Raw genomic sequence first — 24,808 nt, forward strand, 5'->3', positions numbered from 1 at the left:
GTTTAATATCCTCCCAAGTGATCTCAGGCAATGCTGAGCACACACATGCTCTTCCCAATGCAGAGTTCTGTGAAACCCTGCATCCTCTAACACTAACTTGAGATGATGTTGATTTACCAAAAGTAAATCTGATTTATTTTATATTACCTCTCGGTCTTCTGTGCCTTGGTACCAAGGTATATTTAGCACTGTCCCTTTAGGGATACAGTATTATTTCGATATTATACTATTGTTTTGCTGGTGGTGTGCAAAAATCTATTCTGCAGTCAGACCCAGGTACATGCTGCAGAAAGGAAGAAATAGGGAGGTGCAGATTTCATGCAGCAGCAGAAAAACCAGAACCCAGAAAAACGCGCCCAGAGGGTCCATGGCATCAGGGCAACCCAGTCAGATGGGCGGGGTACTTATCATCATCATCATTATCATCATCATTATTAGGTAAAAGGTAAAGGTACCCCTGCCCATACGGGCCAGTCGTGTCCGACTCTAGGGTTGTGCGCCCATCTCACTTAAGAGGCTGGGGGCCAGCGCTGTCCAGAGACACTTCCGGGTCACGTGGCCAGCGTGACGAAGCTGCTCTGGCGAGCCAGCACCAGCACAGCACATGGAAACGCCGTTTATCTTCCCACTAGAAAGTGGTACCTATTTATTTACTTGCACTTAGGGGTGCTTTTGAACTGCTAGGTGGGCAGGAGCTGGGACCGAAAGACGGGAGCTCACCCCGCCGCGGGGATTCAAACCGCCAACCATGCGATCGGCAAGCCCTAGGCACTGAGGTTTTACCCACAGCGCCACCCACGTCCCCCATCATCATTATTATCATCATGCAATTATCATGTTAATTGCACAGTGAATTAAATCCCCCCCAACTAAATCTTTGTCATTTTTGCATGATAATATCACAAATTTTGTGGTCTGTTTTTCATATACCTAAAATCCTTTGCTTATTAGGGTCTACCCCACATTTTATTCAAAAAATTGCTTTGCACAGGTAGAAGGTGGAAAGATAAGTCCTTAGGATCCCTTCCCCCAGAAATTTTAAGATACTATGCTGGTTGTATTGGGTACATACACACTTTTGCTGATCTTGCAGTTCCTACACTGGGGACCAAAAGGAGCTAATGTATTGGGGGGAAAGAGGGGGTTTCTAACTGGATCTGTGATGGGGGCAAAGGATTAACCCCCCAACTATTTAGGTGTCTATTTTAATCTCTCTTGTACTATGGCAAACAAGGGACGCGGGTGGCGCTGTGGCTTAAACCACAGAGCCTAGGACTTGCTGATCAGAAGGTCGGCGGTTCGAATCCCCACGATGGGGTGAACTCCCGTTGCTCGGTCCCTGCTCCTGCCAACCTAGCAGTTCGAAAGCACATCAAAGTGCAAGTAGATAAATAGGTACCACTCCGACGGGAAGGTAAACGGCGTTTCCGTGCGCTGCTCTGCTCTGCTTCACCAGAAGTGGCTTAGTCATGCTGGCCACATGACCCGGAAGCTGTACGCCGGCTCCCTCGGCCAGTAAAGCGAGATGAGTGCCACAACCCCAGAGTTGGCCACAATCAGGGGTCCCTTTACCTTTTACCTTTGCTATGGCAAACATTGCATTTAGTTTGGCTGTCTGTGTTTTGCTAAAAGGAGTCCTTTTCCAGAGGACCAGGAACCAGCCAGTACTGTGTGTGCAGAGGCCTGGCCTTTACAGAGTCCAGGTGTGCCAACTTGGCCCCACGACTGTGGATACCTGGGGTACCACACTGCATGCATTGCCCTGGCGCCGAAATTTGTAGGTGCCTGGCCCCTTCATGGGGAATTTTGCGGGTGGCTTGGGTACCCAGGGCCCCAGGGAGTTGGCACCTAGGCCAGCGTCTCATGGCAACTCCTTGAATGAGTTAAAGGAAGAGAAGCTCTACTTGCTAAAGCATTACCTACTAGGCCCTGGGATTGAATGGCTGTACTGTCCTCTTCTCTTAGGAAGAGCACACAGAAGTCATAGAGAAGCATGCATGCATAACCAAATATCGGAAAGAGTGTCTTCTCAGGTGTTAAGGTCATCAGAAGGGGGTTCTCTTGGTGGTTGCACCCAGGAATTTCTGGAAGTGGTGGCTGTTGCCCAGGGCATTTTCTGTGGCAGCCTCTGAGCTGTGGAGTCCCTGCCCCACAGACGTGTATCTGACACCTTCCTTACGTAGTTTTCATATGATGTTTGTCCTGTCCTTTAACAACTCATTTATCTATTTGTTTTTAACAGATTTTCATATTGCATTTTTTTATTGTTGTAGCCTGTTCTGGGGTAGAGGGATGGTCAAGAAACCATCCCTATTTGTGGGTGTTTTCTCCAAATACAGGGGATGTCTGTCCTTGAAGCATCTCAGTAGATACCATCTCCACCAATATAAAGTAATCCCGACAGAATGTATCTTTTTCTCTTTCAGAACTCAGTTCCTCAGCAGATGCAAAATACGATGCTTTTCTAATAACGAATGTCATTCCGATGTATCCTGCCTTCAAAAGTACGTACCTGGTTCTGATCTGCATTGGTAAAACTCTGCCTCTGGCTCTTCGGCGCATGTGTGTCTCTTCAAAGAGGCAGTGAACAAGGAAAATAACTCATTTAGGGTGCAAGTTCTCTCCACGGGGCTTAAAAGTTGTATGAGAACTTACTAGGTCTTTGTTGTTTAGTCGTTTAGTCATGTCCGACTCTTCATGAGCTCACATCTGCTTTCAATGCCAGGGCAGAATCCTTAGGGAAAATGAGTCTACCTGGTAATTTCATCTACCTGGTAATTTCAACGTGCACCAGGAAGCAGAGATTGTGCGTGGATGTTTTACATCAGTACTTTTAATGTTACGTTTTCACAGTACCGTTCACAAACCTTCTCATAACTATAAAGTTCATGAAAGCATTGATCATAAAAATAACTCCCCAGCTATGATTTTATGATGGGCATTTGCATGCCATCCCATAATGTAATATGATTTATTAGCAGCTTGCAATAAATAAATAAAGTTAACCATAAAATCAAACTACAGAAACAAACATCACAAAACTGTCTTCCACTGCACCAAATTAAAACATAGATTTAAAACGTAGCTGCAGCCATCTGACTACATAAATTTGTTTACAAGGCCTGGTCTTTACATTCCACTGAAAATGTGCCTCAGAAATGGCACCAGGTACCCTAGGAAAGCTATTCTATAACCAAGGTGCCATTACTGAAAAGGCCCTCTCCCTGGTGACTATCTGCCTCACTTTACTTGGGAGCTCCACCCAGAGCGCAACCTAGGAAGAGGATCTTAAGGTTTCGGTAGGTATATTTGAGAGAAGGCAATCTTTAGGTAACCTTTTCAAAGCTCTTAAGGGCTTTAAAGGTTAAAACCAGCACTTTAAATTGGGCCCAGAAACAGACTATGAATACAAAAACCAACATCATGCAAACCGGAAATAATAATAATAATAATAATAATAATAATAATAACAACAACAACAACAACAACAACAACAACAACAACAACAACAACAACAACAACAACAATAATTTTTTGTTTATATGCCTCCCATCTGACAGGGTTGCCCCAGCCATTCTGGTCAGCTTCCAACAAATTAAAACATCATACACAGTAGAACATCAAACATTAAAAAATTCCCTATACAGGACTCCCTTCAGATGTCCTCTGAGAAGGAGGCACACTGAGCTGAAGAAGACAGCAGAGGAGCTCCTCCAGATGAATTGTTTATTTGAGCATTCATCCTAATTTGCTTGCATGAAGCTATATGCCTTCCTGTCAATCAATTGTCGTCCCATACCTTTTCATGTGCTTCCCCACCACTTTCCTAACTGCAAGAAGCCTAGATTATTATTATTTTACAAGTGGATTTGATGTGACTGAGCACTTTTAAACCACTTGAACTGCAAAACCGTGAGTTTCCAGTGTGCAATTTAATCCCTCCCTAGGAACGCCGACAGACTGGCAGCGACTCATGAGCGAGTCTGTAAAAGCCTTGGTGCCTAAATGGGGCCATTGTAGGCACTGCTTGCCTGCGGAAGGCATCCTAAAAAAACCACAAAAAAACAGCACAGGGCAAATAGCATGATCCACCTAAAAGCACAATGTTGGGGAACTACAGTTGGCATCTATGTGTGCCTGCATGCGTATGGTCATGTGTAAGGACAGCAAAAGAAACCCATCCTGTTTTTGTAGACAAGAACAATGCGATATCTGTGTGGTGCCCATTGCAATGCCAGCCTCGGAGTGGCACTGTGTATTTCCTTTGTTTTGGACTGGACAGAGGGAGGGAAATGAGAGAACAAAACATGGGAGCAGGAAAATAAAAATAAAAACAGAAAAAAATAAAATGAATTTGTATGATCTGCAAGACAGAGCTGTTCCACCAGGCCTTTGGTCAGGGCGCAGCCTGACTCCCTCCTTTGGCAATCTTTACAGAACCTAAGCTTATGGTTGCCATCAATTTGATTTTAATTAATTTTTATAATGAAATGTTTTAGAATGTTGCACTATTTTATTGTTGTTAGGTGTATTACAAACCACCCTTGGGGGGGGGGGTGTTGTGCACTCTGTGTGCTGCAGGTATGCATTGTGCCAGTATGGGAATCCCAATTGTGAGGGCTATCCGGTGTCAGCGCTCACAGCAGTGCATGTTCCATATGGGAATGAACTTCAATCACTCAATATATGCAAGAGACTAAAAGGTGTAGCTGAATGAACTGTAAGGGGCTAACTATGCTCCCTGCCTCTGGTGAACCCGGTCAGTGATAACTTCCCCTCTACCACATATATACAGTGGTACCTCGGGTTACATACGCTTCAGGTTACATACACTTTAGGTTACAGACTCCGCTAACCCAAAAATAGTACCTCAGGTTAAGAACTTTGCTTCAGGATGAGAACAGAAGTCCTGTGGTGGCAGCAGGAGGCCCCATTAGCTAAAGTGGTACCTCAGGTTAAGAACAGTTTCAGATTAAGAACAGACCTCCAGAACGAATTAAGTTCTTAACCAGAGGTACCACTGTGGAATCAACAGAAGTTTCTCTTTCTTAATCTACATGAGAAGTGACTTTTATAAACCACATTTCCTCTTACTGCTTTTAAGGATAATTTGCTCTCTCTCTCTCTCTCTCTCTCTCTCTCTCTCTCTCTCTCTCTCTCTCTTTCTCTCTCTCTCTCTCTCTTTTAAATTCAGAGGTGTGGAATTACTTCCAACGGGTTTTGGTGAAGAGATATGCCATTGAGCGGAACGGAGTCAATGTTATAAGTGGCCCGATCTTTGATTACGACTTCGATGGTTTGCATGACACACCGGACAAGATAAAGCTGTAAGAATCTTCTCCTCTAGGCTGGAGTCTCTTTTGAATGGCAACTTAGGAGTTGAACTGAACAATGGGACTTAGCTATGCATGCCATAAAGTAAAGGTACCCCTGACCGTTAGGTCCAGTCGCGGGCGGCTCTGAGGTTGCTCACTCATCTCACTCTATAGGCCAAGGGAACCGCCGTTTGTCCACAGACAGTTTCCGGGTCATGTGGCCAGCATGACTAAGCCGCTTCTGGCGAACCAGAGCAGTGCATGGAAACGCCGTTTACCTTCCCGCCGGAGCGATACCTATTTATCTACTTGCACTTTGATGTGCTTTCGAACTGCTAGCTTGGCAGGAGCAGGGACCGGGCAACGGGAGCTCACCCCGTCATGGGGATTCGAACTGCTGACCTTCCGATCAGCAAGCCCTAGGCTCTGTGGTTTAGACCACAGTGCCGGATTGTGCTATTACAGGCATGTCCAACTTAAAGTAGGCTTTGATCTATGATCCAATATAAAAACTGGCAGTGATCTACCACCCAGGGATGGTTGCAGGGTGGGTGGGCAGGCGCTGGCTGCTTCCCCCAAGGTGGCAGGGATAGTGGGCAGATGGGCGCTGGCTGCTTCCCTGACAATGTCTCCAATGGAGGGTAAGTGGTGATTGACCAGAATTCATCGCAGGATCTACTCGGCATTCATGATCGATGCGGAGGACAAGGTGGTGCTATTAGACATGTACCCAAGGGAAACCTTCTTGCTCCGTTGGGTCCAAGCGCTGGCCCAGCCCATGTCCAAGCCTGCATCCCTATTTGCTAATCCTGCATGCAGGCTAGGATCCGGCTCCTGATAGGTGCCGCAGGCTTACACCCACGCCACCTTATCCAGACAGGGCACTGATGCTGCGATTCCCCTGTCGGGTTCTTAGAGGCACCTCTGCCATCCTCTAACACTGCTGCACCGAAAGGGGTGACCAGACTTCTTGGAAGTTTGCTCCTTTTGGTAGATTCCTACTGACTTCTTCAGGCGGTGACTTCCCCAGAATCAGATTGGCTCAGGAAATAATGCAAGCTGTGTGCAAAGTTTTTTAAAAACCCATACCCTACAATAACACCCAGAGCAGTGCACAGTGTAGCATTTCAGCATTAAAGACAAAGTGCTTTAAAACAGTGTAAAACCAAAACCAACTCATAAAAATAAAAGGGTATTGGCAAATTGTCCCAAGTTTGAGAGGTGACCTACTGAACCTCTCTGGGGCAGAAGTTTCACAAGCTGCATGCTGCAATCTAAAAGACCCTGTGATGGGATGCATAGCTCGATTTATTAGACAGGCACACAGGATCATATGGGAGGAGATGATGCTCTGCAAACAGCTGTAGCCTGAGTGACAGAGCATCTGCTTTCAACGCAGAAATCCAAGGCTCACTTGCTGGCATCTCCACATAGAGCTGGGAATGTCTGGAACCCTGGAGAGCTACTGCCAGTCAGTGTAGACAATACAGTCATACCTTATGTTACGTTTGCTTCATGTTACGTTCTTTCAGGTTACATCCCGCAGCGACCCGGAAGTACCGGAAAGGGTTACTCCTGGGTTTCACCACTCACGCATGCACCGAAGCACAAAATGATGTCACGTGCATGCACAGAAGTGGCAAATCGCAACCCGTGCGTGCGCAGACGCGCCACTGTGGGTTGCGCTCTTTTCATGTTGCAAACGGGCCTCTGGAACAGATCCCATTCGCAACCAGAGCTACCACTGTATTGAGCTAGACAGACTGTTTCCTGTGCTTCAGATATCCTGGTACCAAATTGTGTAGCACTTTTCAGGTCAGCATCAGAACTTTGAATTGTTCCCAGAGAGATCACTTTCATGTGCACTCACTTGCAAAACTTGGGCTCTCTGATACAATTGGCAAAGCAGGCTCCAGGAGTCAATCTGGCAGCCATATTTTGGACCGGCTTCCAAATGCTTTTCAGAACAAGCTCCAGATGGAGCACACTGTAGTAATCCAGACTGTGTGTGCCCAGGGCAAAACGCTTGTCAAGCTGGAGAAGAATTTGGGGGATTTCTGCAATGTTCTCCTCAACTTTGAATTGAACATTTACAAGCTTCTGAGCCTTCTGCTCAGGTCCAAACCCAGTGAGTTTCACCAGCATCTCTACTTCACTTGGTAACCTTAACTAAACCATTAGTCCAAAACACTTGTATCTCGCGCCAAAATACCAGTCAGTATTGCTGAGTTTTCTACAGCTCCGAAAGATATTTTTACGCGCTTTCTATGCCTTTCTGATGAGGTGTTTTCCCTCTTGAAATGGATGAAATATCAAAACGTGATAGTGATAAATGCAGTTGTATTTGTGGTGGGGCTTTTTGCTTTGGATATTTTAACACACCTGTTTCCTTACATGTGTGAAGAGGATTTTGTCATCATTCTAGAAGGAACCTTCCAAGTGTTGTTGAACTCCCAAACCCACAGCATTCCTGCTGGGCATGACAGCTGTTGAAGTCCAGCAACATATTCTGGACAACCTAGTATCCCCACTTTTGTTGCAAAAACTTGATATACTATAAATCCTTTTTAATAGGTAGCTGAACTGGGGGCTGTTATTTACCCAAAATCTGTTTCAAAATGTCCTTTAGGTATGTTTGTAATTTTTAAAAATAACCAAAAACCCTCTCCTTTCTTCTAGGTATGTGGAAGGAAGTTCAATCCCAGTCCCAACCCATTACTACAGTATTATAACAAGTTGTTTAGATTTCACTCAGCCAGCTGACAAGTGTGATGGACCACTGTCTGTTCTGTCATATATATTCCCACACCGTCCGGACAATGATGAGAGCTGCTTTGTAAGTTCAAACAGATACCTTTGCTTTTTTTCTTATGAAACCAGGAAACAGGAAGAAAAGAGGGAGTAACTTCCTTTCTTGTTCAGCTGCAGTGATGTTCTGTCTGTTTGTTCTACCTGATGCAGGTCAGGAATTCTGTAACTGAGCTAAAAGTCCAAAAAGTGAAACTTTCAGCCCATGCTTTGGAGGTGGGGAATTTCGCTCCCTTGCTTTTTGGTGCAGGGGGGGTGCAAATGGGGTGAATTTCAGAGGACGGGGAGCAAAATTTGCTGACACATCAACTTGTTTTGCAGATGTTGGTGACCAGTGTGTATTCGTGTAATCCTGAAAGAGAAAAGAAATAGGAAAGAGCTGTATTCATATTTTATTTTGATTTCACAAATCGGAATTACAACTTTATCCTAGATAAAGTTTATTCCCACTTCAGATTTTAATTTGTTTTGACATTTTTTGTGAGTTTGGAAAATTATTGAGAATAATGAAACAAATGTGACTGCAGTGAACATGGCTTGAAATTAATTTAATGACCAAATACTGAAACAGAAGCAGGGTTTAATAATGGGAAGAAGTGATGCCACAAGAACAGCAGCAATCTTGTATTCCCAAAGTTCTAATAACCAGAGAATTATCCAGCACTAATTTGAATAATTCAGGGTGATAAATTGTGAATGTTCATGAACATGGCCAACCAGGTTGAAAACAACAAGAAAATGACTTATAAAAACATGCTAGAATTCTCTCTTTTTCTCTTTCTCTTTCTCTTTCTCTTTCTCTTAGTAAAGCGTGTTAAATCACTGAACTATGCAAAAGTATGCAGTTCATTAATTTCTATATACAGGCAACTTTGAATTTACGTGGGGGTTACATTTTGGGGGTGGTACATAAAGCCAAAATTGCCTATAGTCAAAACACATTGGGTGCTGTGGCAAGTGGGATGACCAACATATATACTTACATATATATATACTTACTTACTTACTTACTTACATTTCCAGATGTTGTTAGACTGCAGCTTCTATCATCCAGCAGGCCAATGGTCAAGAACGATGAAACTTGCAGTCCAACAACATCTGGGGAACCAAGACTGGGAAAGGCTGCTTTTGAGATATAAGACTCCCAAGGAACACAGGTAAGCAATCACAGACTACTTAACACTGTAAGTACTCTGGGCTTGCTTACCTGTGTTCCTCACAAGTGATGCTTACTAAGCCTATTTACACAGCAGAAGAGTTCCATTGTGAAAACAGGCGTAGGCGGCTGTATTTGCCATCTGCTTCTGTTGATTTAAACATGTAGAGATTTGCACTCAGCTTCTTTCCCGATGGGAACAGTTTGGTGTGTGTCTCTCTCCTCTAAGCACTCTTAAGGGCGTGGATGAACCATTTAACACATCCATACTTGGCTAGAGAGGTGCTACTTCTTCACAATTAATCATTGCAAGTAGTAGCGATCATCTCAAGAGTGCTATCAATAAAGAGGAGAAGAAGTAAAGTCATTTCTCAAGGGGAGAGGAGAGGTAAATAGGGATGGAGGCAAATGCAGTTTATAGATTCTCTAACAACAAATTGTAAGTTGTGTGTGTGAGAGAGAGGTGTATACGCACTTGTACAAGTATAATGCATGCAGGGTATATTTTGAGCAGAGGGTCAGAAAAGAGGAGGTATTTAAACTGTTCTATTTGCTGGTGGTTCATTGTTTAAAACAACCCCCTTCCACAAACGCAGAACTGCGCGTCCCCCCCAACTATGTTTGCTTGTGTGTGCTTTTACGGAGGCGACCAGAAAACAGCAAGCAGGGAAAGAGGGAAAAGTAACCCTTTTCTTCCTGCCAGACCTCTGTTTTAAAATCTCAATAGTTGGAGCAGGTGATGCTGGTTTTCTAGGGAATTTTTTTTATTTTCAGTTTTCATCAGGGTTAACATTCTGGTGTCCTGGAATGGCGGGCGGGGGAAAATATTTGACTCACAAAACAATGTCTTAACTATGTGAAATATACTCAGAGTCCTGTAGTGATTTCATGCTCTTTAATGCAGCTTGTAAAACAGTGATTAAATTGCCCCTCAAACCTCAGGCTTTTATATACATTATTTACACAATGAGTCACGTCTGATTGGCTGATTCTGCTTCCCTCCTGGAGCCTGATTGGTCTTCTCCTGTAGGCCAATCAGTTGTTGCATTCTACAATCCTACCAGCCTAATAGGCTGGTTAACTTCTTCCTGGAGCCTGATTGGTCTTTTCCTGCAAGCCAATCAGTTGTTGCATTCTAGGATCCTACTTGCCTATTGTTCTAGGATCCAAGCTTAGTACATAACAATATGTAACTGCTCTGGATTTTCAAGATAGTTTCAAATGACACTGCACCACCTGGTGGTTGCATACAACCTTCCAATATGGAAGTTGCATCCATGTGGGGAGCCAATCGCCTTCTGTAGGGACTAGAGGTAAAACCAACCTTTGCTAGCCTCTTGGTGACAGCAGTGTGGTTGGAATCACCATGTAGAACCAGGCTGCATGATGCTGTGTGTTGTGTGAAATATGACATTTTGGTTTAGAAGGCAGCCTTAAACAGGGATCCTTACATTTTTTAGTAGTCAGCATTTTATATTAAATATTGCCGTGAAATACCAAAAATCTGGAGCAAATGTAGACTAGTGAATGGGAGCCGAAGTATTCAAAACTGACCTAGTGCTGGGATAGCATGAGACAATCTCGGGGTTGTGTGTTTTAGCCCCACGTTGAGTAGTAGTAGTAGTAATAATAATAATAATAATAATAATAATAATAATAATAATAATAATTTATACCCTGCCCATCAGGCTGGGCTTCCCCAGCCACTCTGGGCGGCTTCCAAAATATTGGAATATTCCTTTAATATTCCAAAATATTAAAATACAGTAATGCATCAAACATTAAAAGCTTCCCTAAACAGGGCTGCCTTCAGATGTCTTCTAAAAGCCTGGTAGTTGTTGTTCTCTTTGACATCTGGTGGGAGGACGTTCCACAGGGCGGGTGCCACTACCGAGAAGGCCCTCTGCAAATTGCTGCATTTGCAGGGGCTTGTACTAGATCACCCTCGTGATCCCTTCCAACTCTACAGCTCATGGGTAGGCAAACTAAGGCCCGGGTGATGGATCCGGCCCAATCACCTTCTCAATCCAGCCCACGGATGGTCCGGGAATCAGCTTGTTTTTACATAGGTAGAATGTGTCCTTTTATTTAATATGCATCTCTGGGTTATTTGTTGGCCATAGGTATTCAATCATTTCCCCCCCAAAAAATATAGTCCGGCCCCCCACAAGGTCTGAGGGACAGTGGACAGGCCCCCAAGTTTGCTGAGCCCTGCTACAGCTCTACGATTCTATGAGACGCCAACTTCCCCTGCAGGTTCTTCTTAACAAATCACAAACCCTCTCTTTATAAAGGCCATAGTTTAAGTAAAATAAATTATGGAGAGTGGGACGCTCACTTTAAGAAGGGAGTGTGCATGTCTGAATGAACGAATGAAACTTTATTTGCGTCAGCCGTCGGCCATAGCAACAAAAGAACATTGCAGTATACACAGAACAAAATAAAATAGTCACATTGCCTTTCAATTACAGAACTCCTCCGAGGATGAGTCCCGGTGGGTTGAAGACCTCTTGAAAATGCACACCGCCAGAGTACGCGACATTGAGCAGCTCACAAGCTTGGATTTCTTCCGGAAGACCAGCCGAAGCTACACAGAAATCCTCTCTTTAAAGACATACCTGCATACGTTTGAGAGCGATATTTAACCTTCCTCTTTAAACTCAGCCCATCTATCCTCTCATGAAGTGGTGTATATTTTTATATTATATTTATTAATTTGAAACAGGACATTAAAATTATTAGTCGTATTTTTTGTTTGTTTGTTAATCTTGCATCAAATCTTTAAAATATATTAAAGTCTTGTGTCAGTTGTTTTTGATTTTATTTTATTTTTAACGTAGGGTGTATGTTTTGGTCTCTCCCTGTCCGCCTCCCCCCTTCCCTTGCCCTCAAGCTGAGATTTTTGGATGCTTGCTGACACTCAAGTCTCTTGGTCAAAGCTTTTTCAAATGGTGCTTCAGAGTTGATTAATTACTTGGAGGAAACCTTTTAATTTTTCCAGCACTCCCTTACCTTCTGGTTTTTTTTTTTGGTTTTTTGTTTAGTCCTGTACTGTGTATCAAACATGTAAAATGACAATTACTGTTAACTATGTGATAGACATATTTAAGCTCCATAGAGAATAGAAACTTAAATATAATAAAACCACACATTCAGGTTTTTTTTACTTTGTGTTCCTTTCTCGCACAGTGTTTTGAAATTCTGGATGTCAGAGTCTTTCCCCTTAGGTTGGGTTTCCAACCTGCTACTCTGTGGCTCCAACAGGACGTAAACTTACTGTATGGACTTAAATATGACCCTCCAGTTTTAAATGCAGCAGACTGAACATCCGTGGAAAAATTAAATTAATTCAGGTAACATGGTGAGGTCAGAGGGTGGAGCTATAATGCCCTAACCCAGGCTTCCTCAACCTCAGCCCTCCAGATGTTTTTGGCCTACAACTCCCATGATCCCTAGCTAGCAGGACCAGTGGTCAGGGATGATGGGAATTGTAGTCTCAAAACATCTGGAGGGCCAAGGTTGAGGAAGCCTGCCCTAAACGCTTTGAAATGCTGCTGTCACTCTCAAGAAGCCCCGACCGGGGATAGGGGGATAAATTTGATTCAATTCACGTTCATAGGCAAATCTCTACCTAATTCACACTTCCCAAAGCATTACGTGAACCAAAATGCAGCCATCTTTGAAATTTGCACCTCTCTGAATTCTGAGGTGCAAGTTATCCAGCCCAAGGAATATCTACAAAATTACATATATTAGGGTAAAGTGAGCATAAAAGTGCACGTGTTAGTAAAAAGAACCTACAAAAATGCATTATATTATGCAAACTTTCCTTTGCCAAACTGTGCAGGTTGAGAGAAATTAGTACTAAAATGCTGATGGATTTTCACAGAGATTTGGTTTTAAAAAAAAAAAGTTTGTGAACCGATGCGGAGAACGGGATTTCAGAGTGGAGAAACTGAGACAGACAAATTCACTCATCCCTAATATAGAAGGGCACCCTAATTCCTTCATGCAGAGCGAATCCTGGGTTTGCTGGAACTTGACGTGACCCGATATACAGTGGTACCTTGGGTTACATATGCTTCAGGTTACATACGACTCCGCTAACCCAGAAATAGTACCTTGGGTTGAGAACTTTACCTCAGGATGAGAACAGAAATTGTGCTCTGGCGACGTGGCAGCAGCAGGAGGCCCCATTAGCTAAAGTGGTGCTTCAGGTTAAGAACAGTTTCAGGTTAAGAATGGACCTCCGGAACGAATTAAGTACGTAACCAGAGGTACCACTATTGCCATGTATCTCTAATCCAGCCTGCCTACATTTTCCTCTGGCCATGCTTGCCCTCAGGTACCTGTACATGGCATTCAGAAGGTGGGGAATGTGGACCTCAAGTTGAAAAGGATTCCTTGCCACTGTCCTACCAGGAATGATCCAGTTCAGCCCTCCAGCCATCTGGGGAAGGAACTTAATAGTGTTATTTAGGGCTCCTGGGTGAGAGGGCGCAGGAAGTGAGGAAATAGCACCCATATTTATTTCCAGTGCTCCTGAAACCCTACCCTGCTGTGGTGTGCTTCAAGGCTCAAAATGGCAGCTGGCCATGAGGGGAGTTTTCTAGAGAATGGGAAATAGGATCTCTGTCCCCATTTATCCTTGCAACCACACTCACTATTGTGCTCTCTATAACCTCCATGTTGCAGATCCACTTAACCCTAATTCCTTCAGGATACTGTCCATCCCTCTTTTCCTTTTAAACTTGTTTCCATTTTCTCTTCTGTACTTGACACCCTCAACATTTTGTCAGCCCAGGAAGCAACTGGATACAGGCCCTTAAAATAAACAACAACAACAACAACAACAATAATAATAATAATTTACAAACCAACATTTTTGGAGTATGTGAAAACCATGGTTTGTTTCATGTGCCCTACTTCCAAATTGATAACCACTTCACTATATAAACTTGATATTTAAAGGGAATGCTGGATTCTGACAGATGTCTGTGTGTTGACAAGAGAATAGGTGTCGGACATTTTGTGGGCATCCCTCCCTCATTTATGAGTGGGTTGTGTTTTTTAATAGAGTAGAAAAGAACTCTACACCATTTCCAAATACAGGAGAACATTATATAATCTTTTTTTTTTTTTAATATAATTTTTATTAAGTTTATAATATACAAAATTCAAATTGCAAAAACATATTTCCATAAATCTAATGGGCTCCCCCCATCTTCCGAGCACTGCATTCTCTGTAAATCCAAAACCTCAGCAATTTGTTGACTTATTTTAAACATAATAATATATCTTCCATTTTATCGTGATATCTGGTCTCTAAACATTTCAATCCAAATCCATTAATTTTTAATTTCAACACAATAAAATTATTTCATTACACCACTTCTGTCTTGTTGTACCTTATTTACCAATTCAAAAATTTACCGATACTGAAGCTGTACTTTCCTAGAAAGGAGCATTTTTTAACATTCATACAACTTATAGTGCTTTTTCAAATAGTCCTTAAATTTTTCCCAAACTTCCTCCGTTTCTTCTTCTCCCGAGTCTCGAATTCTGCCAGTCATTTCAGCCAGTTCCATATAGTCCATCAGCTGCGTCTGCCATTCTTCCAGTGTGGGTAGATTTTGTGTCTTCCAGTGCTTTGCCATCAAGATCCTTGCTGCTGTAGTAGCGTACATAAAGAAAGTTCTATCTTTCTTGGCCACCCTCTGGTCTACCATGCCCAAGAGGAAGGCCTCCGGTTTCTTGGGTACGGTAAATCTAAGCACCTTTTTTAGTTCATTATGTATCATCTCCCAGAAGGCCTTCACCTTCGGGCAGGTCCACCAGAGGTGTAGAAATGTCCCTTCCTCTTCTTTACATTTCCAACATTTATTATCAGACAGGTGATATATCTTTGCAAGCTTGACTGGGGTCATGTACCACCGGTATGTCATTTTCATAATATTTTCCTTCAAGGCACTACATGCCGTGAATTTCATTCCGGTGTTCCATAACCTTTCCCAGTCTTCAAACATAATGTTATGCCCCAAGTCCTGCGCCCACTTTGTCATAGAGGATTTAACAATCTCATCCTGTGTATTCCATTTAAGCAGCAAGTTGTACATTCTCGAAATTAGCTTAGATTTTGGCTCAAGCAACTCTGTCTCTAGTTTCGATTTTTCCTCCTGGAAACCCACTTTTTTGTCCGCTTTAAAAACTTCCTGAATTTGAGCATAATGCAACCAATCTCGCACCTTGTTTTTTAACTTTTCCATACTCTGCAACCTCCATTTATCTCCAATTTTTTCAATTATTTCCCAATATTTAGGCCAATGGGCCTCCATATTAAGTCTTTTACGTGCTTTGGCCTCCATCGGTGAGAGCCACCTCGGAGTTTTACTCTCCAATAAGTCTTTATATTTTGACCAGACCATGAAAATTGCCCTTCTGACAATATGGTTTTTGAACAATTTATGGACTTTAACCTTGTCATACCACAAATATGCATGCCACCCAAAAGCATTATCAAATCCCTCCAGGTCGAGGACATCGGTGTTCTCCAACAAAATCCAATCCTTCAACCAGCAGAGGGCTGCAGATTCATAATATAACTTCAAATCCGGCAGGGCAAACCCCCCTCTTTCTTTCGCATCTGTTAGTATTTTAAACTTTATTCGGGGCTTTTTGCCCTGCCAGACAAATTTAGATATATCCCTCTGCCATTTTCCAAAACATTCCACCTTATCCACGATCTGGAGGGCCTGAAACAAAAATAGCATTTTCGGCAATACATTCATCTTTATAGCAGCTATTCTGCCCAACAAGGAAAGTTTCAGTCTTGACCATGTTTCCAAGTCTCTTTTGATCTCTGACCAACATTTCTCATAATTGTCCTTAAACAAATTCAAATTTTTGGAGGTCAGGTACACCCCTAAGTACTTTACTTTTTTAACCACATTTAGTTCTGTTTCTTTTCTGAACTCCTCTATTTCAGTAGTTGTCAAGTTTTTTGCTAAAACCTTAGTTTTTTGTTTATTCAGCTTGAATCCCGCCACCCGACCAAAGTCAGAAATTAATTCTAACGCTCTTTTAGTACTAGAGGCTGGCTCCTGTAATGTTAATACCAAGTCATCTGCAAATGCTTTCAGTTTATATTGTTTCTCTCCGACCACAATTCCCTGTGCCAACCGGTCATTTCTAATCATGTTCAATAGCACCTCCAGGACTGAAATAAACAACAGAGGAGATAGAGGGCACCCCTGTCGTGTCCCTTTTTCAATTTTGAACTCCTCTGTCACCACGTTGTTTACTATCAATTTAGCTTTTTGTTCTGAATAAATTGCTTCTATTCCATTTTCAAACCCCCGCCCTACTCCCATCCTTTCCAAATTTTTCTTCATAAACATCCAAGAAATGTTGTCAAAGGCTTTCTCCGCATCAATAAAGATCAACACCGCTCTTGTATTTGAGTTAGTCTGTAAAAATTCCAAAATGTCAATGATGTTTCTTGTGTTGTCAAATAGATGTCTGCCAGGGAGAAAGCCTGCTTGGTCCTTATGAATCACTTCATTTAGTACTTTCTTAAACCTGCTTGCCAAAATGTCTGCAAAGATTTTGTAATCCACATTTAGGAGTGAGATAGGACGGTAGTTTTTAAGTTGAGTTTTTTCAGTTTCTGATTTTGGTATCAACGTGATGAAAGCTTCTTTCCACGTTTCCGGTGCCTTCCTCCCCTCCATAATCTGGTTACAAACTTCCAACAATGGTTGTATCAATGAATCCTTCAATGCCTTGTAATATTTGGAAGTAAGTCCATCAGGTCCCGGAGACTTGCCCAGTTGGAGGTTCTGAATGGCGCATTCAATTTCTTGGATTGTAATATTACAGTTCAGGGTTGCTCTCATTTCTTGGGGTATTTTTTGTAATCCATTAGTTGTGACAAATTGGTCCACCTCCGAGCCTTTTTGTGGCCTTTGTGAATAAAGTTCTTTGAAATATCTCTGGAAACACTTTCTAATTTCCTCGGGTTTCTGAACCATTCTCCCTTCAATCTCTAGATTTGTAACTGTGTTAAGCTTTTGTCTCTTTTTCAACTGCCAAGCCAACAACTTCCCGCACTTATTAGCAGATTCAAAGGATCTTTGTTTCATTTGTTTAATTTTCCATTCCACCTCTTGATTTATCAGTTTCGAATATTGTGCCTGGAAAAACTTCACTTCTCTCAATACTTCCTTTGATTTAGGCCTGGATCTCAGTTTTTTCTCTCCTTCTCTTATTTTCTCCAAAATCTTCTCCTTCTTTTCATTCCAGAGCCTTTTTTTAATCGTATTCTGCTGTATTAGAAACCCTCTCATAACTGCTTTACTTGCGTCCCAGATTGTTCTTTTTTCCACATTTGTCTTTAAGTTTATTTCAAAATAATCCTTTAAAACTTTTTGGGCCTTCTTAACAATCTCCTGATCTCTTAACAAAGCGTCGTTCATTCTCCATCTGAAAGATCCGGTTGTATTTAATCTCAATTCCATTCTCAAAGCGTTGTGGTCGGAGCAGGTTTTTGGGCAGATTTCCACTTTTCTAGTCTTAGGTGCCAGCCCTCTAGTTATCCATATCTGGTCGATTCGCGTCCATGTCATGTGGGCCTCAGAAAAGAAAGTTCCTTCTTTCCCTAGAGGGTTCTTGATCCTCCATATATCAATCAAATCCAAATTGTCAGTCATTTCAAAAAAGGTTTTTGGTAGTCTGCCGTCTTTCGTTATATTAGCACTTTGCGACTTATCCATATTCACTGAGGCGACGCCGTTCATATCTCCCAACATGATAATGTTGTTGTAGTCCAAATAGTCCAGCATAGTCTCATGCAGCTTCTTAAAAAATTCCGATTTTCCATCATTTGGGGCATATATTCCTAGAATTAAAAACTTTTCTCCTTGTGTCTGAATTTCAATTGCCAAAATTCTACCCTGTTCATCTTTGAATACGAATTTTGGTGACAAGTTCTCCTTTGCATATATCACCACTCCTCTTTTCTTAACTTTGTCCGATGAGATAAATTCTTGGCCTAACCTTTTGTTAATTAACACTTTTCTGTGGAGTCTTGTCACATGTGTTTCTTGCAGGCAAATAATGTCCAATTGTTCTTTTTTCAAAATATGAAATACTTTTCTCCGTTTTTCTGGAGAGTTCCCGCCATTTATGTTCCAACTAAGAAGCTGCAGAGACATCCTGGTCTACTTCTTAGATATCACAGTTGGGTATCTAATTTGTCCTCCGTTCCCGAAGGCTGTGGTGCCAGTCCGCCTCCAGATGGTACGGGTCTTGGTGGTGATCCCGGTGGTGGAGGCCAAGAATCTGCAGCTCTCTTTTGGAGGTCCTCCTCGTTGTCGTGTAGGAACTTCTGGTGGTCTTCTGGTGTTTTGATTCTTACCTTCTTTCCTCTATAGGTGAATGACAGACCTTGAGGAAATTCCCACCTATAAGGGATTGCGTTGTATCTTAACAATTTGGCCAAGTCTGTGTATGTGGCTCTAAGGTCCAACAGATATTTAGGAATGTCTCTATAAATTTCTGCCCTTTTGCCTTCAACTTCCAGAGATTTTTTAAAATGTTGGCCTAGTATCTTGTCTCTTTCCTCTCTTGTTCTCAAACAAACCAAACAGTCTCTGGACTTGTCTTTCTTAACCGATCTTCCCAATCTGAAGGCCGTCACAATTTTGAAGTCTTTATCTTCCTCAACCCCCCAGAATTTAGAGAACAACTGCGTCAAAAATTCCTCTAGGTTGCCCTGCTCCAGCTCTGGGACGGCCCTCAGCCTAAGATTGCATTCCTTACTTTTCAGTTCCACCATTGACAGGTAGGCTTGCTGTTCTCCTACCTGTCTTTTCAGAGGTCTTACTTCCCCTTTGATCTCCTCCACCTTTTTGCACGCTTGCTCAGCTTTTTGATTGGCTTCCGCAGCTAATTTGTAGTTCTCCGCCGTAGCTCCTTGCAGTTTCTCAATAGCCTGAGTATGCTGGGAAACCTGATCTGTTAACTTGCTAATAGTAGATGTAGCTCTGTCAATTTTAGATGACTGATCGTCCACCTTCTTATTCAAAAGTGTCAATTGTTCCAAAATTTGTTTCAAGACTGGATCAGTTCCTCCAGTTGCCATATCTTCTGTTGCAAGCGTTTCAACTTCTTCCTCCTGCGCCGTCAGCACAGTTGGTACCGAAGATCTGCGTTGATGAGTCAACGTTGTTTGAACAAGCTGCCCAGCTCTCTTATCTTTTTTCTTTTCTTTAGCTTCCTCAGCTAAAGCTTCCTTAGCTTTAGATGCTCTTGTTTTCCCTAGGCCACTCATTCCCCAGCTGCCTCTGTTCAAGGTCAAATAGTCTTTCAATCCATGAGAAAGGCAAGTCCAGAATGTAAACAATTAAACCACAAAAAATCCCAATAAGGTACAGTTCCCAGACCTCTATGCCTCCGCAAATCCACTAGGGGGGGTTTTCATAAGAAAGAAAGTTTCTTTTCCGCCATCAAAGTTCCTATTTCAACTTTTATAGTCCCAAGTTCAAAAAGGAGGCTTTCAGATAGTTCTGTTTCAAAATAGTGCCACAAGGTAACGGAAAGGTTCCATTATCAGTATTAAAGCGATAGTGTATCCATCAATGCAACAATTTGTACTTAAGAAAAAGTTTCAGCAGCCTGACAGTACTCCTTTGCAACACTGGCAGTCCGATAGCTCGGTTATCCCTTTCAATTCCACGTCCCTTCACAATAGGGGGAAGATTCCTTAGCGCAATGAACCAACAGATTTAATCCTTCAATCTTTTTAATTTCTAGAGGAACACAGTCTATTAATGCCCCTTCATACTAATTTCAAAGTCTCTTTTGAGCGCTTCAGCCCACATCGGGTTCTTTGCTTTGCTCTGATTAGCAGGACCGGAAGGCGGACTTCCTGTTACTCGCCTCCCGTTTTCAGCCGAATTAAACGAATTTAAATCAATCTTTAGTCGATCTTTAATACCCCTTACTCACGGGTAAATTGCAGCCAATTACGATGATTTTCAAGAAGAAAGGTCGACGCTCATCAGCAACAGCAGCGCGGCTTCACTTCCGCGAAAAGAGCGATGAACTCACAGCGCCGCTCCCCCGTTCACGTTCCGGAGCCTCTTACGAGGTCCCTTCCTCGTTTCTGGGGGGGCTTCTGGCACCCGCCGAGTCCCACGGCCGCAGGCTCGCTCTGCCTACGGTTTGTCTTAATGGGTCTCCGCTTTGCCGCAGCGGACGACCCTTTTTCGCGGAGCCCCTCTTCACACAGTAAAGAGGACCGCCATTGCCGTTTTGCGCCGCCTCCGGAAGCCGAGAACATTATATAATCTATGGCTGTGTATTCACCATACATTTAAAGCACATGACTTCCCATGAAGAATCCTGGAGTAGTTTGTTAAGGGTGCTGGGAATTGTAGTTTTGTGAGGGGTAAACTACAGTCCGCAGGCATATTTGCGAGAAGTCATGTGCTTTGAATTACGGTATAAACGCAGCCTAATTCTCCACACCAAGGCAGGGCTTTCTGTTCTCTGTTCCCTAGCATACTGGCCAGTTCCATCTCGAATTAAAGCATGCTGTGTTAGTTTTAACAAGGGATAACAGAGATTTTAATTGGCACCTATGCTGCCCGGGTCTCTTAGTGCTACTCAATGAATGAATAATAATGTTTTCATGTCCCAAAGTAATAAGGTTGCCCATGGAAATTCTAGCCAGGTCAGTTTTCTTTGGAAGAGAAAGCACTAGAGGCAAAATTACTGCATTAATAAATAAATAAAAAACCCCAGGTAATTACACACTTCCAATATTTCACAGATAAAAGTAGAGACACTCTTGGGTGTACTTGCAACACACTTATTTACAGCTAGACTGCATGTGATGCTCATTTGCATTATTTCCCAGAACATTTTTAAAGAAAATAGTCCTGAGGGAGGGAAGCATTGAATGAGAGCACAAAGAGCACTGGTGGGAGGTTGTGTTTGACCCCTTCCATTCCCAACATTTGATTATTCAAAAGCCCTTCCTAAGCTGGTTTTCCATATGAGGAAAAGACACACGACCCCTGTTGGTGAAAAACAGCTTGGGGAACAGCAGAAAGAAAAATGAGTAAACCACACCTCTCTGCTTTTATTTGCAGCCACCAAGACTGCTTTGCGTCTTAAAAAAGCAAAAGCTAAACGTCGCAATACAGTCATACCTTGGTTCTCAAATGCCTTGGTACTTGTACATTTTGGCTCCTGAACGCCCCAAACACAGAAGTGTTCTGGTTTTCAAACGATTTTGGAAGCCGAACATCCGACACGGCTTCCGCTTGAGTGCAGGAGAGCCAGTGTGGTGTAGTGGTTAAGAGCGGTAGTCTTGTAATCTGGGGAACCGGGTTCGTGTCTCCGCTCCTCCACCTGCAGCTGCTGGGTGACCTTGGGCCAGTCACACTTCTCTGAAGTCTCTAAGCCCCACTCACCTCACAGAGTGTTTGTTGTGGGGGAGGAAGGGAAAGGAGAATGTTAGCCGCTTTGAGACTCCTTAAAGGGAGTGAAAGGCGGGATATCAAATCCAAACTCTTCTTCTTCTTCAGGAAGCTCCTACAGCCAATCAGAAGCCGCGTCTTGGTTTTTGAACAGTTTTGGGAGTCGAACGGACTCCTGGAACGGATTAGGTTTGAGAACCAAGGTTCCACTGTATACTGATACATCACAATGACTGAAATAAGGATGGAGCTACGTATGTAGACGTGGGTGGCACTGTGGTCTAAACCACTGAGCCTAGGGCTTGCCGATAAGAAGGTCGGCAGTTCGAATCCCCGCGACGGGATGAGCTCCCGTTGCTCGGTCCCAGCTCCTGCCAACCTAGCAGTTCGAAAGCACGTCAAAGTGCAAGTAGATAAATAGGTACTGCTCTGGCAGGAAGGTAAATGGCATTTCCATGCACTGCTCTGGTTTGCCATGCTGGCCGCATATCCCGGAAGCTGTACGCCGGCTCCCTTGGCCAGTAAAGCGAGATGAGCGCCGCAACCCCAGAGTTGTTCGCGACTGGACTTAACATTCAGGGGTCCCTTTACCTTTATGTATGCAGAAGCAACAGCTAGCTTCATTGGTTTCCCCTACATTGTGATTTTTGTCACACAACTATGTTGAAGAGTATTCTGTGCTCTCTCCTTGCAGGGGCACAAGACCCAGACAGCAAGAGAAGTGTCCATGTGATAGCCCTACTATATTATTAGACGGCCCTTTTCACTCCGTTTTATAGGGGAAGTGCAAATATTCTCAATTTCTGAGGACATTCGGTGGTCTGACTAATCCTTATTAAAGGAGACGTCCCAGCGGGCCTGTGATTATAGACCTCCTATTAAAGTGAGCATTGATTCTCGCAGACATGGATTAAAAGCACAGAGCTCCCCTCAGAAAAGTGCCAGCAGTTGACTGCGATACACTTCGCCTTTGGACGGGAACCGCAGTTTCCAGTTTTGAAAGTCTGTCTGTCTCACCATGTTCTTGGCAAAGGGCTCGGCCGTTTGCTCACAGCTCCTAACCCGGCACTAAAAATAATGCCGATTGATTTTCCAGAAGCAGAAAATATATCGCTGAAAACAACCTTTGATCTTCAGAAATAGGTCTGAGGCCCGAGCGCACATAAATTACTTGCCTTTTGTGCATCTGCCGTCTGGAAAAGTAATTGTACGTTTCGGCAGCTCGGCTGTGAGTGGGCTTCTTTGTTTGTGTCTTAACCATTCACAGGTGGCTAGTTTCTACACACACACACACACACACACACACACACACAACCCTTTCTGTTCTCCATCCAAACCACTGAGAGGCATTATTAAGAGTTCAAGGGGACATTCTAGCATGACTGGGGCTTGCTGAGTTCTCATGGTCAGCTAAAGAGGCCCAGGGATGCTCCACCATTGAGTCAAGGTCCTTCTCAAGCACAGAAAGCTGCCTTATAATGAGCCAGATCATTGGCCTATCTTGTTTATTAGTGTCAACACTGACTGACAGTGTCTCTCCAAGGTTTCAGACAGCAAGCATTCGCAACCTGACCTGGAGACACCAGGGATTGCGAAATATACTTGGGAGTCGAGAGTGGATTTCATGCTCTTTATTCAGGTCATAGTGGTGAGGAGAAATGGAAGTTCCCCCAGAATGTCTGCTTTATATATGTTATTTACACAATGGGCTGGGCCCCACGTGATTGGATAATTCCAGGATTCACCTGTAGGCCAATCAGGTTGCGGATTCACTTCCACCTGGAGCTGGATTGGGTGGCTCCTTTGGACCAATCAGACTCCTGCCTTTTGGATCCTATTCAACTCAGTACATTACAGATTGGAACTGGCAGCCCCTTGGAAAAAATGGAGCAACAATCCAATTATTCGGATGGACAGCTACCTTCAATGTTCAATACATCAGTAAAAGGGATACACAGATCCTCAGAGTGTTCTTATTTTCCAGGGACAGTCCCAGATTTACAGAAGCCATCCTGGTTTCTGATTTGATCCCAGAAGGTCCTGCTTTTCCTTAGGATGTTCCTATTTTCAATGGAGAAATGTTGGAGGTTATGGAGTTATTCTGAGTTCTGAGCAGAGGAGATAAGTAACTTTACAACCTTTAGAATACCTCTGAAGGCAGCCCTGTATAAGGAAGTTTCAAAATGTTTTATTAGGTTTTTACATATGTTGGGAGCAACCCAGTCAGATGGGTGGGATATAAATAAATAAAATATTGTTATTGTGAGTTAAACCACAGAGCCTAGGACTTACCAATCAGAAGGTCGGCGGTTCGAATCCCCGCGACGGTTGCTCGGTCCCTGCTCCTGCCAACCTAGCAGTTTGAAAGCACATCAAAGTGCAAGTAGATAAATAGGTACCACTCCAGCGGGAAGGTAAATGGTGTTTCCGTGCGCTGCTCTGGTTCGCCAGAAGCGGCTTAGTCATGCTGGCCACATGACCCGGAAGCTGTACGCTGGCTCCCTCGGCCAATAAAGTGAGATGAGCGCCGCAACCCCAGAGCTGGTCATGACTGGACCTAATGGTCAGGGGTCCCTTTACATTTACCTTTACTAGCTTTGAGTGCATTTTAGATGCAGTTCAATGACCACCTGATTTGCTTCCTGCATTTGGCTGAATCCTAGATCACTGAGTTTGTTGCTCTAGTTCAGAAGTGGGGGTACAACCTGTGGCTCTTGGGTTTAACATTATATGTTGTTATTATTATTGTATTGATATGCTACTGGCATACCAAAATGTCTTCTATGCAGTTTACGACTATAAAATCAAGACGTAGTGAAAATGCACAATAACTTTGCATTGATGAAGATGATGATGAATAATTAAATTTGAATACCGCCCTATACCCTCAGGTCTCAGGGCAGTTCACAGAATAAAATTACAAGGAATACGGCCCCTGAGGGAGAATAAGAGGTTCCCAGCCCCTCTTCTAGTTTCACATTTGGTGTTTGTTTTTATTGCTGCATGCTGTCTTGAATCGTCCTATGGAAGCTGCTGTTTTAGGA

At 43.2% G+C, this 24,808-nt stretch overlaps 1 protein-coding gene and 1 long non-coding RNA gene across 2 annotated transcripts in view; one reads left to right on the forward strand and one right to left on the reverse strand.

The window, feature by feature from the left end:
* The window catches only part of LOC309374270, a 251,011-nt gene extending 249,519 nt beyond the window's left edge, over window positions 1–1,492 (reverse strand). Inside the window, exon 1 of the long non-coding RNA XR_014170475.1 lies at window positions 1,354–1,492. This is a non-coding gene — a long non-coding RNA (uncharacterized lncRNA). The remainder of the gene's footprint in view (window positions 1–1,353) is intronic.
* Window positions 1–12,440, forward strand: part of ENPP2 (ectonucleotide pyrophosphatase/phosphodiesterase 2) — a 72,281-nt gene extending 59,841 nt beyond the window's left edge. Inside the window, exons 23-26 of the mRNA XM_081919095.1 lie at window positions 2,427–2,504; window positions 5,195–5,327; window positions 7,995–8,151; window positions 11,751–12,440. Coding sequence (XP_081775221.1) covers window positions 2,427–2,504; window positions 5,195–5,327; window positions 7,995–8,151; window positions 11,751–11,924 — 542 coding nt within the window. The 3' untranslated portion in view covers window positions 11,925–12,440. The remainder of the gene's footprint in view (window positions 1–2,426; window positions 2,505–5,194; window positions 5,328–7,994; window positions 8,152–11,750) is intronic.
* The last annotated feature ends 12,368 nt before the right edge of the window (window positions 12,441–24,808 follow it).

This window comes from Podarcis melisellensis (genome assembly GCF_964234715.1).
Source record: "Podarcis melisellensis genome assembly, chromosome: 7".
Lineage (NCBI taxonomy): Eukaryota > Metazoa > Chordata > Lepidosauria > Squamata > Lacertidae > Podarcis > Podarcis melisellensis.